The 15,766-nt window shown below is 47.4% G+C and overlaps 1 protein-coding gene across 1 annotated transcript; it reads right to left on the bottom strand.

The window, feature by feature from the left end:
• Positions 1-780: 780 nt before the first annotated feature.
• On the bottom strand, positions 781-13,572 carry LOC311424279 (uncharacterized protein). The gene is made up of 6 exons (XM_084499287.1): positions 13,412-13,572; positions 12,242-12,427; positions 10,894-11,023; positions 10,546-10,742; positions 8,548-8,676; positions 781-1,891 (listed from the first exon to the last, which is right to left on the bottom strand). Exons 4-6 carry the CDS (start codon positions 10,666-10,668, stop codon positions 1,346-1,348), a joined length of 798 nt encoding a protein of 265 aa, XP_084355413.1. The 5' UTR covers positions 10,669-10,742; positions 10,894-11,023; positions 12,242-12,427; positions 13,412-13,572; the 3' UTR covers positions 781-1,345.
• Positions 13,573-15,766: the final 2,194 nt, after the last annotated feature.

Genomic DNA, 15,766 nt, shown 5'->3' with positions numbered 1-15,766 from the left:
AGGGGGACTGGGCAGGGCTCTCCTGAGGGCTGGGAGAAGTTGAGGCCTCTTGAGGGGAGCCAAGGGAGGCTGGGGCAGGGTTCTCTTGCGGGCAGGGATGAATTCCTGCTGGGGGGGCCTTTTGGGGAGAGGCTTGGGCAGGGGTCTCCTGCGGGCAGGGTCGGGGGGGCTCCGGAGGGGACTCAGGCGAGGCTTGGGCAGGGCTGTCCTGAGGGCAGTGAGGAAGTCAGGGTCGGGGGGGCTCTGGAGGGGACTCAGGCGAGGCTTGGGCAGGGCTGTCCTGAGGGCAGTGAGGAAGTCAGGGTCGGGGGGGCTCTGGACGGGAGCCGAGGGAGGCTTGGGCAGGGGTCTCCTGCGGGCAGAGAGGCAGTCAGGGTCGGGGGGCCTCCTGACGGGAGCCAAGGGAGGCTGGGGCAGGGTTCTCCTGCGGGCAGGGATGAATTCCTGCTGGGGAGGCCTTTTGGGCAGGGCTCTCCTGAGCTGGGGCCGGGCTGCAGGCTTGAGGGGGGAGCTGAGTGGCGGCACAGCAGCTGCAGGGGGCTGCAGCGCCCGCCCAGCCTGCACCTTGTCGGGGTGCAGCCCAGGGCTTGAGGGGACCTCACCGAGGGCTCCTGTGGCTTCCAGTCCCTGCGTGCTCGGCTCCTCGATGTCCTCGCAGAGGTCAGGCAGCTGCGAGAGGAAGCGGCTGAGGGCAGGACTGCTGGGCAAATCGGGGAAGGCGTCCTGGGGCTCCACGGCATCCAGGCAGCTGAGCAGCTCCTCCAAGCCGGAGCTGTCCAGGTCGGCCGGGAGCTGGTCCTGCACGTGCTGCAGCTGCTGGCTGTCCCCTGCCAGCTCTGGAAAGGCCTCGGCGAAGGCATCAGGGCCCAGCTCCAGCAGCTCCAGGGGCTCCTCAGGCACCTCTGCAAGTGTCGCCGCTGAGGACGAAGCAAGACAATCCCCCAAGACGGGCAATGTCAGCTTTGCCATGGCCCCTGGGTGTGGGGCCACAAGCGGCCGGCTGTGCCAGTCCCAAACTCACCGTCGGGCGTCGCCGTCTGGGTGCTGGCGGTCCTTGGAGCCTGGGCAGGCTCGGGGGGAGTGTGGCCGGGCAGCGGGGGCCCCTGGTCCTCGCTGAGCCCCACGGCGTGCAAGCAGGGCTCCGGCAGCTGCCCCCGGCTGCTGCTCAGGGTGCGGGGCGTGGGGAGCGCCTGCCCCCGCAGCGGAGGCCCCGGGACGAGGGGTGGCGGGGGGTTGCGCTGGGCGGGGGCCTGCAACAGGCAGGTGCCTGCGGGGTGCAGGAGCTCCCCATGGAGCACGGCCCTGGGCCCCAGCCCCAGCGCATGGTGGGGCACCAGTGTCCCCGTCACCATGGGCTGTCCCCACTGATGGACGGGGGCACAGGGAGGAGCGCTATGGGGGAGCTGCCCCACGGTGGGTAGCTGCACCAGCTGCAGCTGGTGCCCCATGCTTGGGAGCTGCACCAGCTGCAGGTTTTGCCCCACAGCAGGGAGCTGCACCAGCTGCAGGTTTTGCCCCACAGCGGGGAGCTGCACCAGCTGCAGGTTATGCCCCACGGCGGGGAGCTGCCCCACAGCAGGGAGCTGCCCCCCGGCGGGGAGCTGCCCAAGCTGCAGGTGGTGCCCCTGGGCTGGGAGGTGCCCCCCAGGTGGCAGCTGCACCCCGGCGGGGAGCTGCAGCACCTGCCCCTGGACCCCCGGCACCACGTGCCAGACGGTGGCCTGGGGCAGCGCGGAGGGGAGGGTGGGTACCTGTGGGGGCTGCAAGGGCAGCGCCGTCGCTCCGGGGAGGGAGGGCAGCAGCCAGGCAGCCACCGTTGGCGGCACGGCTGGGACGACGAAGGGGGAGTTTTGCGTCTGCGCAAGCCGCGGAAGCCGTCTGGGGAAACCCTCTGTGGGAAAAAGGGCGCTGGGCTGAGCTCTGGGGCGCTGGGCTCGCCAGCAGGGCCGCAGCCCCGGGAGGAGCGGGAGCCGGCTGCTGGACCTGCCATGGTGGCTGGAGAGTGGGGCGGTTGCTTGGGGAACCCGGGCAACGGGGGTTCCGTCCCAACGGCTCACCAGCCCCTCGCCGACATCTTGGGGAGGACTGCAGGCTTTGGACCCAAGCAGGCTGCCCAGCGCAAGACTTGGCCATCCCCAGCAGGCTTGCCCTCCCACGCAGCACTTGCCATGCCCACCACGCTTCCACACCACCACTTGCCCAGCCCAAGGCTTACCCAGCCCAGGACCGGCTTCTCGGCCTCAGCGGCTGTGCCCATCCTTGCCTTTTCACCTGATGGCACATTCCCAGCAAGCCAGGCGAAATCTGTCCCATCAACACCAAGCGTTTCTTCAGCCAAAGAGATCTCGTCCCAAAGAATTCCCCTCTCGGAGGACTTTTCCAAGCACTTCCTTCCCCAGGGAATGGTACCCACCCCATTCAAGACTTCCCATCCCAAGGCTTTTCCTTCCCAAGGATTTCCTACCTAGAGAACACTTCCCATCTCTCTCCTTTCCTAGCCCAATGTCTTCCCACCCCAAGGAAGTCTTCTCATGCTGTAGCCCTGAAATGACCCCAAACGGCACCTGGCAGCTACTGGGAAGGAAATGAGCTCGGTCATGGTGAGCTAGCCGCTTGAGGCCCTGCTCTTTGGCCCAGGTGTCTGTGAGGCGGTGTTGGCAAGGAGTCCTGTTGTGAACGTAAGGATAGAACAGATCATAAAATAAGAACAGAATTAACCTAACAGAACATAATAAGAACAGAACAGAACATAACATAAGAGCATAAAACAAAGACATGTCACGATCCTTCTGCAAGTGCAGGGTAGGCGCAGGGTTGCTTTGCATTTGCAAAAGGAGTAAGAAAGCCTCCAACCCCACTGGACCTCAGCCACCTGCAGGATCCAAGCAACGCTCCCCACTTTCAGTTATCTCCCTCCCATGCACACAGTGGGAGCAAGGTTGAGCAAACACATTTTTGAAAATTTTTATATTAATGAAGAATAAAAGAAGTCTACAACACCCAAACTCTCTGTGTACCCAAGGCAAAAATCGTGGATTATTCTGCCTCAATACCGTTTTCAGACCCAATTTGTCAAGTCATCTAGCAGAGGATTTCTCTCTTGTTCACTCACTAGCTTAGTAGAGCACCACTTTACATAGGTGCCGGAGCAAATTCCTCAACCATCTGAAGGGACTTGATCCCAGAAAAGTTCAAAACTGCAGATGACCCATGATTTTGTGGTGAAGCATCTATTAAATTAGAGCTCTTCCCTGAGGGCACAGTGAGACAATGTGAGAAGAACCCCGTATCTCACTGATTGAGGCTTTATAACTCTACAGAATTGTCAGTCAACAATAAATGGAAAGTGCAGGAGATATGTTCTTTCTTCCTCCTCTCCCTGCCATACATTAGCAGAGAGTTTGTGGTGGGATATAGGTTCAGAGCCTCGCAGAAGAAGGATTTGAACCCAGGCTCTCCACAGTCTGCACCACTGCCTTCCTGACGGCTTTTGACCGTTTTGTTTTATATTTTATTTATTTTATTTTATTTTTATTTTATTAGCATTATTATTCTTATTTCTGTGGATGGTGTCTAAGTCTGGGGGGGAAGAACCAACCGTGGGAGGAGGGAACGCTACTACTGTCTGTGACAGTGGTGATTTCTGGACAGTGTTAGCAACAGAGCTTGTGCAGAGAAGAGAAAATGACAGGCAGTCTCTGTTGTTATTCCATGTACTAAGTACTGTGTGCAGTTTTGGGCTCCACAGTATAAGAAAAAGACATAAAACTGTTAGAGAGTGTCCAAAGAAGGGCCACAAACAGGAGGGTCTCTTTTAACAGGGGTATTGAGATTTATGGCAAGGTTTTGGTAGGAATTCAGGGGCTGCTCTGTGCTGGACACAGCAACAGATTCACCATAAGCCAAACTCAGACAATAAGCCAAGGTGTGCTGCCTCTAAGAATGCCCAGAAAATATTGGATGGAGAGAGATGGAGAGAACAAAAAGAATGAGGAACAACAGAGGGAACATCAAGGTCATAGGAGGAGGAGAAGTAGATGCTCCATGGTGGAGCCCATATTCTTTGAAACCTGTGGAGGATCCATGGCAGAAGAGCTGAATATTCCTGACAGGGAGTGCAGCCTGTGGAGGACCCCCACTGGAGCAAAGTAGAAACGACAAGAAAGGATCGGCAGAGAAGAACTGCTGCATATTCATCACAGCCTCCTCCTGTGCTGCCCATTTCCCCAGTGAATGGGCTGAGTGAGATCAGCAGGTCAAACAGGTGCTTGGAGTGAAGTTGAGCCCAGGAGAGGAGGAAAAGCGTTACCCCTATGTGGTTTCATGTTTGTCCTTTTGCTTCCCAACACCTGAACTAGGAATTAAATTTATACAAATTAGTTGGCATTAAAAGAATTTCCTCAACTCTCAGTTAAGAGAGTTTTTCCCACAACAGTCATTGATAAGCAATATCCCTGTCTTTATCAAAGCTTTTGCTTCCCAGGGATTTCCTTCCTAAGGAACATTTCCCATCTCTCTCCTTTCCTAGCCCAATGGCTTCCCACCCCAAGGAAGCCTTCCCATCCCAGCAAGGAGTTCTCGGCCCACTCAGCATTCCCCATCCCAAGCATTTCCCAGTTTCACCATGCAACACACAGCTTGGCCACCCCACAGCTATGCAGAGATCACAAGAGGGATTTGGACCATGCTGATAGACACAAGGTCACGGGGATTTGCTGTGCTGACGAGCAAAGCTTCTTGTGTGCCCCAAGCATCCTCGCTTGCAGGGCAGTAGAAGATGCAGAAAAGGCCTTGCCTTAGTGGAAGCACTGCCCTGCTGGAGCTCCAACATCCCTCTTAGCAGCACGCTGTAGCCCCCAAATGCCCCCGAAAAGGCACATGCCAGCTACTGGGAAGGAAATGAGCTGGCTCAAGGTGAGCTACCCGCTCAAGGCCCAGAGGTCTGTGAGGCGGTGTTGGCAAGGAGTCCTGTTGTGTGAGTCAGTTCTTTGTGGGTGCTCCATCCCCACCAGGCTTGCTTTGGAAGGCCCAGGAGAGTCTTGTGGGCACTGGCCTGGGGTCCCAGGCTGAGCCAGCTGCTGCCTGGCAATCAGGGAGGCTCGCTCCGTGTCTTGGCTTGGGGTTGCGTGGCCAGGCTGTGGGAGCGGGGGGCTGCAGGGGTGTCCTCTGTGAGGAGAATGCAGCAGCTGCCCCATGGGAGCTCAGGGCCGCTTCCAGGAGGCTCCTTCCAGGAGGGACCCACCCGCTGCTGCCCAGAACGCAGAGCAAAAGGCTGATGTTTGCGCCTGGGGGAGAGCTCTTCCTCTTGTTTGGCACTTCATCATCAAACCAAATGAAAACTATTTGCCTTTAACCTCTTTATTTCAGGCCTTCTTTCCTAGTGGTCATTCAAAACTGGGAAAAAAGTAGTCTACCAAGTCGGGGTTTTTTGATTTGATAATCAATCTGCAGACTGTTAAGTCATCAAGCACTTCAAGACTGTTTGAAATAATCTCTACCTTAATATAAAAGGAGTACTGCACACTTCTGCTCAGGAAGAAAATCACGGAAAATGTCAACTTTGATTTTAGATGTTGAATTTGTTGCAGTGAGATCTTCCTCATCGCATGATTCTATTTGGATTTAAACCAGATTATCTATGGAGAGACCAAGATTAGGACAAGAACAGCACAGAGTTCAGCATGAAGCCAATCAGGAGCTCAAGTTTGTATTCTTTGTATTCAACTTTATCCTTCTCTTGCTGGAAGGACCTGCTTTTTGACTCTCCTTCTCTTCAGTAGGAGCATTTTCCCTCTTGCTTTGGTAATGCTCTTTCTCAGTGGTTTTAGTCTCGTCCTTTGTATCTTGGCATCTCTCTGTAACAGCTGAGGAGGAAAGGTTTTTAGAGCTACATTCAGTGTCAGACTTGAGGAAGGAAGTTTGCCACAATTTCTCACCAGGCTCACAAGACTCTTTGCCGTACAAAACGTTTTCTTCTGAAATGAGGTCACGTTCTTTTGATCTTCTTGGTTTCTCCTTGTCTCCACCGTCATCACATTGGTACTGTGCGAGGTATTCATCATACCCAGGAAATTTCGGAGGGTCCGCGACACTGCACAAAATAAAATCACATTTCTCACTTCTGCTGAAGGACGTGAATATTACGAGTAAAATCTTCCAACGTCGAACAAACAAGCAAAAACCTCCGGACTACTCGAACACTCGCAAAGATATGCCATTTAGAAACCTCTCCGGTGATTAGGACACCTTCTTCAGCTCCCAGAGAAAGTGCTTTTTCCCCTCTTGCTTCTGAAGCCATTGCACTCAAAAAGCAAACGCATCTGTCTCCCTCCACATGCCGCTCTGAATAAGAGCCAGAATATTCAAAACCACTCTATTTGTTCTCCCCACATAGCCGAAAAAACACCAGTTGAAACAGAGTTTTCTACCTCTCTCCCACCAATTTACATTCACATGTCCTATGACTGCAAAAATAGAAGGCGGGGCTCAGGAGGAACAGCCAGTGTTGGAAATGAAAAAAAGCAGCCCGTTTCTTCAGAGTCTATGCTACTAGGAAAACAAAACAAAACAAAACAAAACAAAACAAGAGGAGAGGAGAACAACAGCGGGAAATTTACCTATTCTCCAGGTGTTCAATTGCAAAGCCTCCTCTGGAGGATCAACAGCTGTGAATTCAGCGTGCGTAGGAGAAATCAGATCTACATCTGAACCACAACTATTTCAGTAGTATCACTAACTGATGTTACTCTGAAGAAGCAGTCAGCACCGTTTCTATGTTAGGAAAGAGCTGAACAGAGTCTGTTATTCACATGAAGTAGTCAGGCAGGTTTCTTTAGGAAGGCTGGGTTTCACTAGAACATTACTAGCCTGTAAGCCTCATGGCATCACCTTCCATCTTGACTGCTAAACCTCCTTGCTCCCTACTATCTTCTTTGCCAAGATACAGCTGTCCACATTTACTTTTGCTACTTGGCTGCACTGGCTTTAAGAAGGGATCTTGCAACTCATCCTCTTGTTTGCCACTTAATCATCAAACCAAAGGAAAACTATTTGCCTTTAACCTCTTTATTTCAGGCCTTCTGATGTAGCGGCACCTCTACACCGGCTGGGGACTGCAGGCAGCTGTCTGGAGAGGTCGAGGAGATCTGCTGGCAACTTTGAAGCAATTTCCGTCCCTGGAAGATTGCAAAAGTGGGCAAGACCCAGACCAACCCGATCTCATTTCAAAGTTAACCTCGCTTTGAGCAGGAGGCAGGGCCAGATTACCTCCGCAAGTCCCTTCTATTCCTTTTCCCCTTAGAATCTGGGGATGTTTCAGCTAAAAAGGAGGGCAGAAACACTCTCAATAGGTCTCCACCATGTAGTAAAACAGTGCCGTGTACCTGGTTAACCTCTGCAGCCCGCAAAGCATTTCTATTTGCAGCAGTGCCCTGACCCCAGCCTCTTGCTGAGCTCCGTCCTGTGCTGCTCGGATGCTCCCGCTGCTCAGACACGGGGGCTTAGAGAGCCACCGGGCCAGCACAAGCCCCTCAGCTCACCGTCAAACTTCACATTTGGCATCTTTCACTTCACCAGCGCCACCGGACGAGGAGCCCAGCGATGCCTGACGCCGCTCCGGGCTCACCTAAACGTGGGGCTGGAAATTCAGATTCAAAGCTGCGAAGGTTTTTCTTAGTGAAAGCATGGAATGAGTGGCCATCAGTGACTAACCTTACAGGAAGGCATTCACTTTGTGAATGCTGCAGTGAATGAAGACTGAAGGCGTTTTCTGAATGACCTAAGGAGAGTCCTCCCCGAAAAGCAGGACGGTTTACTGTCTATGTAACATCTCCTTTGAAGGTTCGAGCACGAGATCCACCAGGTTTAAAATCTCAAGACACGGATCTGCCACCATAGAAGCAATACATTTCATCTACTAAGCCTAAATACCGTATTTTGCCTCCTCTGTAGGTTTAAAAAAACACGGCCATGCTTGAAGGAATGCATTCTCAGATATTCTACGTTTTTACAGTGCTTTAATTAATACCACAGACATGTTGTGCTGTTCAGGGGAATTTGCAATTACATTTTCATTTCCAACCAAACACAGCCTGACACAAATTGGGAGTAACAGGAACTAATCATCTGGAAGCCGGGATATGCATCATTCGCCATTTTCTAAGAAAATGACAAAAATATAAAACCCCAGCAGTCTGAGAACGTGAGCATTGCGGTAAAGGCCTGATCAAACAAACGCGAAAAACTACTACAGGAAAACTACTGGCAGACTAAGGTTAATTGCTTTGAAAGGGCTGTGTGGGTGGACTCATTGTCTTCAAGTTCAAGCTTTTTCCTGCAGAAACTGCCAACAATTATGCCAAATACAACAATGGTTTTGCAAGATGGATAAACGTCTTCCAGACTGAAAGGGAGAAGTCGTACTGTTGTTGTTGTCTGTGCACAGACAGCTAAGCAGTAAAGAGCAATGCTAAACAACCACGATATCCCAGAACACACAAATACTGTGTAACAGTGACAGAAAGTGCTAGAATTCAAAACAAAAATTACCTCCACCAAATCGGTTTTGTCGTAGTCTTCTCTATGGTTGTAAATACACTGATTAATGATGCCATATACTTTTTGCAGGTGATAAATGTCAAATCCCTTCGTTATCTCAGTGACACAGCGTAACAGTTTCTGAAGACAACAATGGAGCAAAACAACAACTTTAGAATCGTACAAGATCCTTTGAATACGCTCTATATGTTTTCGGAGGTTGAACAGTAACAATACAAGTGACATCCTACTTTTTCTTACGCTATTAAATAAAATGTGACACTTCAGAGAACAGATTAAATATCCCATGAGATTTCAGCATGGAAAATGAGTTAATTTTTCATATTTCAGAGAAAGGAAAGGCTGAAATTTCGGACAATCTTACTACTAACCAATCTATCACATCAATGGTTGTAATTGCAAGCCGACTGCTCCCAAAGCAGCAGGGAATGACACGATCCTCTTTGTAGGACAGCTGCTGCCTCAGCAAAGCCACTGTTGCATTTCATTAGAGAAGCATTGCAGCAGCGCAGGGCACTGTAAAAAGGCTGCAGATCTTGTAGATACAGCTGTGCCAGCTGGAAAAGGAAGCACCCTTAGGTGATTACCTTTACGCACATGTGCCATGCCTACAACTCTGCTGGCAGAACAGATTGCTCAAACGCCCAGAGCAAAGGCGGATTAGTTTGCTCAATTCTACCTTTAAATTCAGGGGTGGGTAAATAGCAAAGTGACTGCTTGTAGCAATCACCTCTCTCTCACACAGTCATTTCTATTACCAAAGACGCAGAGACGATAATCTCTGGCACAGCAACAGTGACAAGCTAGTGGCAGCACCTTCTTCCACTGCCACAGCTGTCCATTAGCTGTGTGAGCCTGCGAGTATGTAGCTTTAAGGAGCAGCCATACCAAATGGAAATACTACTGCCCCCTGGAAATAACGCTGCTTATCATCTTCTCAGCAAAACATTTGCGATGCATCAGAAGATGCTGAAATTAACCAGTTTGCTTCTCAAAAATGGAAGGGCTCTTTCATTTTTCATTAGAGCGGCTAGGAGAGGACAACAAGAAGTAGGGAGGTCAGAAGCACGTGCATGGTAGAGAAGAAACACTGAGGGCGGGAGATTCTTTTCACTTTGCTTCAGAAAATCAAAACAGTGAAAGCTGAGCAAGCCATCCGGCATTCTCTTTGTTGTCGACATTGAGGAAAAGGTGCATGAATTGCACCTGTGAAGTACCTATTGCAGGCATCTACTTTAGAATGAGATAACTGGGCGCTGAGGTGCTGATTTCTTCCCTCAGACCAGAAGAGGAGCCTAATGACTAGTTGAGATGAGGACATATGTATCTGTCTAGATTTTTCACAGCTCAAGAACCTAGGAGAAAAGGGGAAGAAAAGCCAGTGGATGCCCACATGAAGAGGACTTTGCTGATCCGCAGGTATATTCAAGTTACATCTGTCTTTGAAATATACGCCCCTAGTTTAGGCTTATCTAATAAATTAAGGAGAAAAAGGCATCTAAGCAGCCAATTGGAGGAAAAAGAAAACACACTGCACTTAAGGTTGATTCCTATTGAGGAGTTCCAGATGAAACAGAGAACAGGATCTCAAAACTTATTTTTACAAACTGCTGCTCCTATTCCTGTTCCCACAGGAACTGACAGTCCAATAAAGGGCTTTAGACTTCATTAAAGTAGTCCTGTAAATACTGTTTGTAATTATAAGGAAAGATCTCTGTGCTTTTCAGTGCTGTGACATGCCTACATATCAAAGCCTTTTCATGAGCAAACTGTGTTGGCATTTGGACTGGCTTTTTAGAATGAAACCAGGGCTTTCAGCGAATAATCCCGTAAGAGACATTTGAGAGTCAGCAGAAGTAAAAGCACTGCCTCTGCTTCTTGCAAAATCCTAATAGTGCAGCCCTAAAAACAACGTTGAACCTTCCCCAAAACGCTGAGAAATACGAACACTGACAAGTTACAGACACACACAGATCAGCACTACTTTACCTTCTGTGGGTCAACGGGCTTTGCAAATTCCCTGAAACGTCTGTCAGTGGCAAGTCGGTGAGTAACGTCCCTCAAGAAAATTCTAAGGTCACGCAAGGTATCCTCCTCTTCCTCCTCCAGCATCCCTACTTCTTCCTCTTGTGGCTTCTGAGGCTCAGCTGGTGGTGCTACAGGCGGGACTTCCAATGTCCGATCAACTTCAATTAATCAGGAAAAATTAGCCAATTTACAGTACTCAAATACAAGCATATGACAACTTACTGACAGAAAATGACCACCAAAGCAAATCCCAAAGAGCTAGTAACTTCGATAGGAAAGTTTTAGATGTACTTCTCATATCCTCCTCACCTCTTTTCTTTACAGGAGGCTTAGCCACTTCATTTAGAATTAGGTCCTCAAAAAAAGCTGCTCTCTCTGCCCTACCAGGCAACTCAATATTGCACACTTCTCCAAATTCCTTATTAAATAATTTTTGGATCTAAAGCAGAAGGAGGAAAGACATTTCAGATTTAAGGCCACAAAAAACTCATCTTCTATTCCAAAAAGACGAGTACCTTTTCAAATTAATAATAACCTGAAGAACACAAACTGAAAAAAGTTATCTTCCTGGCCTTAAAAGGCTACATTTTCACAGGCTGGCACGGCAAATTCAAATATCACCTTTAAGAATCACCTGTAGAATTAAAGCTCCGTGAAGGAATTGTACGCTACACTGATAAAGTAATGGCTTTCACCGCATCCAACATCGCTTCCTTTGGATTTACTTGCCTTGCTGCATCCTTTACTTAGACCCTTTATGGCTATAGAGGGAAGAGAAAGGCTTCAGCAGACAAGTGAGGGCTTTTTGCTGAGTTTTTATTTCTCTACCAAAAGGTGTCTGAAGTAGCTAGTACCTCTACGTCTTCCTCCATTTTCAAGTTCTAGTATTAAAAGGTAGGTAAGGAATTTCACTACTTATTTTAGAAGGAATTTACAACCTGTACAAAAACTGCTGTGGGAACTCAAGAGCTTTCAAAGCAGTTGATAATAAACACGTCTAGGTAAGACCCGTTCTCTTCCCGCAATGACTGAGACCAAATCATCAGAATGAGAACAGCGTGGTCCTGTTTTGGGCACCTTCCCTTAATGTAAACTCTCAGAAGTCAATGAAGTTCTGCACGTACTTTTACTACAGTTTATTTAGGAATACAACTAGAATTCGATTCCAAAGTTACTTTAGCAGAAATTGGAACTCAGCTTTCCAGCTTGGAAAGCTTTGGCCTATATGAAGAAAGAAACTGATTTATTTCTTTTTTAATCAAAGTGTTTCGATTCTCTACTAAATTGCATTATTAGCAGTTTACCCAACATAGCATGGAATGACAGGCTGTCAGAAGAAATCTCTTCAGTAAAGACATCCTCTTGTCATTTCAAGCACTTCATATTCTTGACTGAACCACTTTGTAGCCACCGGAATTATTGTATTAATTTATTATTTGCATGTGTGAGAAAGGGGTGAAAGTCACTTGCTTGACTCAGAAAAAACCTTAAGCAGATGCTTTCACAGTATTCTTTTTCTCTAAGCAAATTTTAAGTGATTTGTTAGGGTGCCTGAGTAATAACAGCATGCATTTAACAAAGCACATCATTTTGATGCTGAAAGCATTCATAAATTACAAGACACTGAAGAAATAGTAAGGAAAGTATTGACAAATACCTCTTCTGGGAGATCTGAGTGACGTACATCAGACGTAGCAAGCAGCAAAACTGGCGAAAATGCTGGAATGTTACGTAGTAGAGTTAGAAAAGTAAGTTTCAAGGCAGGTCCAGCGTTGTCCCACCATAAATGGATATCTGGGACATAAATTGTGCTTGGTGCTGTCTTCTGAGCATTTCGGATCAGCTAGTGAAAAGGAAAGCTTGCGTAAGAAAACTAAAACACGTAGAATAACCTCTTAATACATAGCTACATAGCCATCTGACTGCCCCATGAAATGAAACTACGTGAACAGAGTGGCAAGCATCCTTTCACATAAGGAATTTCTCTGTGCACCCTTTCAGATTATCAGTATTCGGGGAACTCTAGTCAGAAGATGGGAAGGATATATTCAGGCAGTGGCTAGACACCGTAGCTATATGGCCACAGCCACAATCATCACATAACAAAGAAAGGAAATGTCCCTCTTATGGGACACATCAGTATTCAGTCGTGTAACATGTCTGTCCTTACTTGTATGGCTCTCAAACGTTTCCACTAAAGGTAAAAATATTTTAAGGTAGTGATGCCAAACAAGAAAATGGATTTCCTGCCTAAAAGTAAAAACACCAAATCTGTTCATTTTTTCTAGTTAGAACCACATCACCGTGCAAATGAAGTGTTTTCTGAATGTTAATGCTTTTATTGCACATACCGCAACAGCACAAGTTGTGTATGTCCGTGTGAAAACAAAAAAAACAGAAGCCCCAAACCTTGGTTGCCTTACTAATATAATTTAGAAGAAGGCTACAAAAAGTAGCCGACATGCAGTCTGATACAGAGCCATCTCCTGGGAGCACACAGTCTTAGGAGGCAATGAGAACTACTTTCTGGATCCCAGTGACATGAGCAGCATTTCTTTCCACAAAGAGATGTTTATTAGCAACACCGCCCAGCTTCCTGAGCTGCTAGCAACATCCTCACTGTAAAATTGGGTATGGAAAATGTGGACATGTACAACATCCAGATTGTTTGTGGTGCTGTCTAAAAGAAAAGGGGATTTTCAGACAGAAGCAACATTAAAACAAGGCCACCTCCATTACTAATGAATTTTGCTCACCTTACTTGCAACTCGATTGATCCTTTACATACAGTCAGTGAATCCGATGAGAAGAAAAAGAAAAAAGGTACCTGTCCACAGATTTCTTCTGGCGGTGCAACTTTTGTAAGCAGAACAGAAAGGTCCAGGGTGTGAACGAGAAACTTCTCCAAAGCGTGCAACACCGCGGGTGCCACGTAAGAAACCTGGCCGTACCCTTCTTTTCCTACTATTAGCAGACAGGGCCGGCATGATGTTGGTTCGCAGAAAGCACTCCTAGAACAAGAGTTAAGAAAACAAGTTTATAAATGAGGTGCTGAATAGACACACAGATGTTCCAAGTACTTTGAAACAGAAGGGCAAAAGGTGGCAACACAAACCCATAAAGTTGGCGTATTTTTAGCTAAAAGGACAGACAGCACATTTATGTGGTCTTGAGTCTTTCAAAGAATGCCATGGATTAAGTCAACGTGTTCTGGTAGTCTACGGATCACTTTGGCTTAGGAAGAGAAGCCTGGGCTTTTCAGTTTGGTCATTCAGAGCAACCTCATTACAACTTTAGTCCCTCCACCCTTTCTTCCTGTGAATACCAAGCACCCCTTCAACACACAAACTTGATGTTACCCCTTCGTCTACCACCCCTCGCACTTTTAACAGCTGGAACTGTTTACAAAGACTCAGCAGATCTGAGAATTTAAACGTAACAGGGATCTATCTTTCTTTACCTGCTGAAACAGAGGCGTTTTTTCTCTGGTCCGTCAGGCATTCCATCTTTTAATTCATCTCCAGAAACCAAGGATGCATCATCATCACTGCCGAACATGTCATCTTGTAGAATAGGATTGAAATGGTCTGAAAGGCAAAAGAGGTTTGTTAACTTTCCTGAATAGCCTTTGTCTCTTTCTCTTACATTAATACAGCTTCTAAATCAGTGCCAAAACCCTTTCTTCATTTGAGAGCACACACTGAAAGCTATTTCCTAGAGTTCATCCCACCACAGATCTAAGGACATGGCACAAGGCCCTACAAAGCTGTACTAAGTCCCACTGATGTGTACGTATAAGGTACGCTACTCTTGGTGATTTTTTTCTCCCCCTTAGAATAAAGGAGATTACAAACAATTTCTGCAGTTGCTAAATAGCTAAAAAAAAACAAACAACAAGACCATTTCTTTCTGGAGGAGGTTCCCACAATGAAAGCACGGGGATTAAGGATGTGATGGCCACAGAATTCCATTCATCTAGTAAATATCATGCTAATTGATCTCACGTACACGTGTATAGTACGATCCACAAACATTTAAATTAGGAGACTGGTTAAAAATGATGATAGCTAAAACAATATTTAGCTTAGACCAGTTATACTTGTATCCTGGTCCTGACATTCTTCAGAAAGGAATTAGAAACATTGACCCAGAAATGCTTCCCCTCCAAATATCTGAGTTTTGATTTTTTAAAGAAAAATAGGTGCCTTATACTTCAAACCTCAAGTCAACCTCTACAAATGCTAATTATCTTAGCTGCCGTCAGAAGCAGGATGCTTCAGTAGAGAACGCATCGTCCTTTACTGTGTGTTGAGTCATTCAGAGCTTCCATTTGGCATTTCAGTTTCGAATCCACAATAAAACCTATGCGTTATAGTCCAGACTTGCCCAAAAAAAAGACATGCACATGCAAATAATAAAATTCTACCACCATTATGTCTGAAAGGTTTAAGTTGATTGCACAAACCACAAGTTTTTGCTTTAGCGGAATTATAAAGAAGTGGATGCTGTGGTTATACCTTGCTGTCGGTCCTCCTTTAGTGCAAGCTGTGCATGCGGGAAGATCTTCTGCACAACTTGTAAAATATTCTCTACTGATCTTTTAAAAAGTGGCTTGAAAATGGGTGATAGTGCTTGTACGGGTGAAGCCTCGATCCTGTTTGAAGCCGGAACAACCTTCTTCATAGCCATGAAAAAGTCCTTTGCTTTTATTTTAATAGAATTAACGTCTAGTAGCAACTTCTCCCTACTTGCATAAATATGAGGATAGCATTGGCGTAGAGAGCACAGCGCAGCTTCAGTACAGAGGGATTTGATATCTGCACCACAGTATCCTAACAAACAAAAATCAAACGTTACATCAGTCAAGGCCCAGGTTTACAACATGCAACATTTAAAGAATTTGTAATGCCAAAACCAAACAGCTTAACAGGGAATTCAAAGTGCTACCGCTCTGCAGGGAAGTTTCATGTTGCTCACTGCCTGATATCCTGCACTTATGCAGCTGAAGCAGACTCCTCATCAAAAACTATACTCTTGAGGAAGATGCCCCAGAACCGTTTAATGTTCTCAGACAACAAGAGGAACGACAACAAAGAGTAAATAGATGAAAGCATCGAACTCTGATTGCTATGAAGATGTGCCAGCTGCCTCGTCGACTAGTTGTGCAGCAAGGCACAAGAGC

This window comes from Aythya ferina (genome assembly GCF_964211825.1).
Source record: "Aythya ferina genome assembly, chromosome: 27".
NCBI classification, from domain to species: Eukaryota; Metazoa; Chordata; class Aves; order Anseriformes; family Anatidae; genus Aythya; species Aythya ferina.
Note: the sequence above shows the minus strand (reverse complement) of the source record. Positions and strands in the feature narration are given on the sequence as shown.

Coding starts and splice junctions, on each gene's coding strand:
- LOC311424279 (XM_084499287.1), bottom strand. CDS start 10,668: ATGCTGGAGGAGGAAGAGGAGGATACCTTGCGTGACCTTAGAATTTTC. Junction 8,677..10,545: donor AGCCCGTTGACCCACAGAAG/GTAAAGTAGTGC, acceptor TGTTGTCTTCAG/AAACTGTTACGCTGTGTCAC. Junction 1,892..8,547: donor ACAAAACCGATTTGGTGGAG/GTAATTTTTGTT, acceptor TTTTTCCCACAG/AGGGTTTCCCCAGACGGCTT.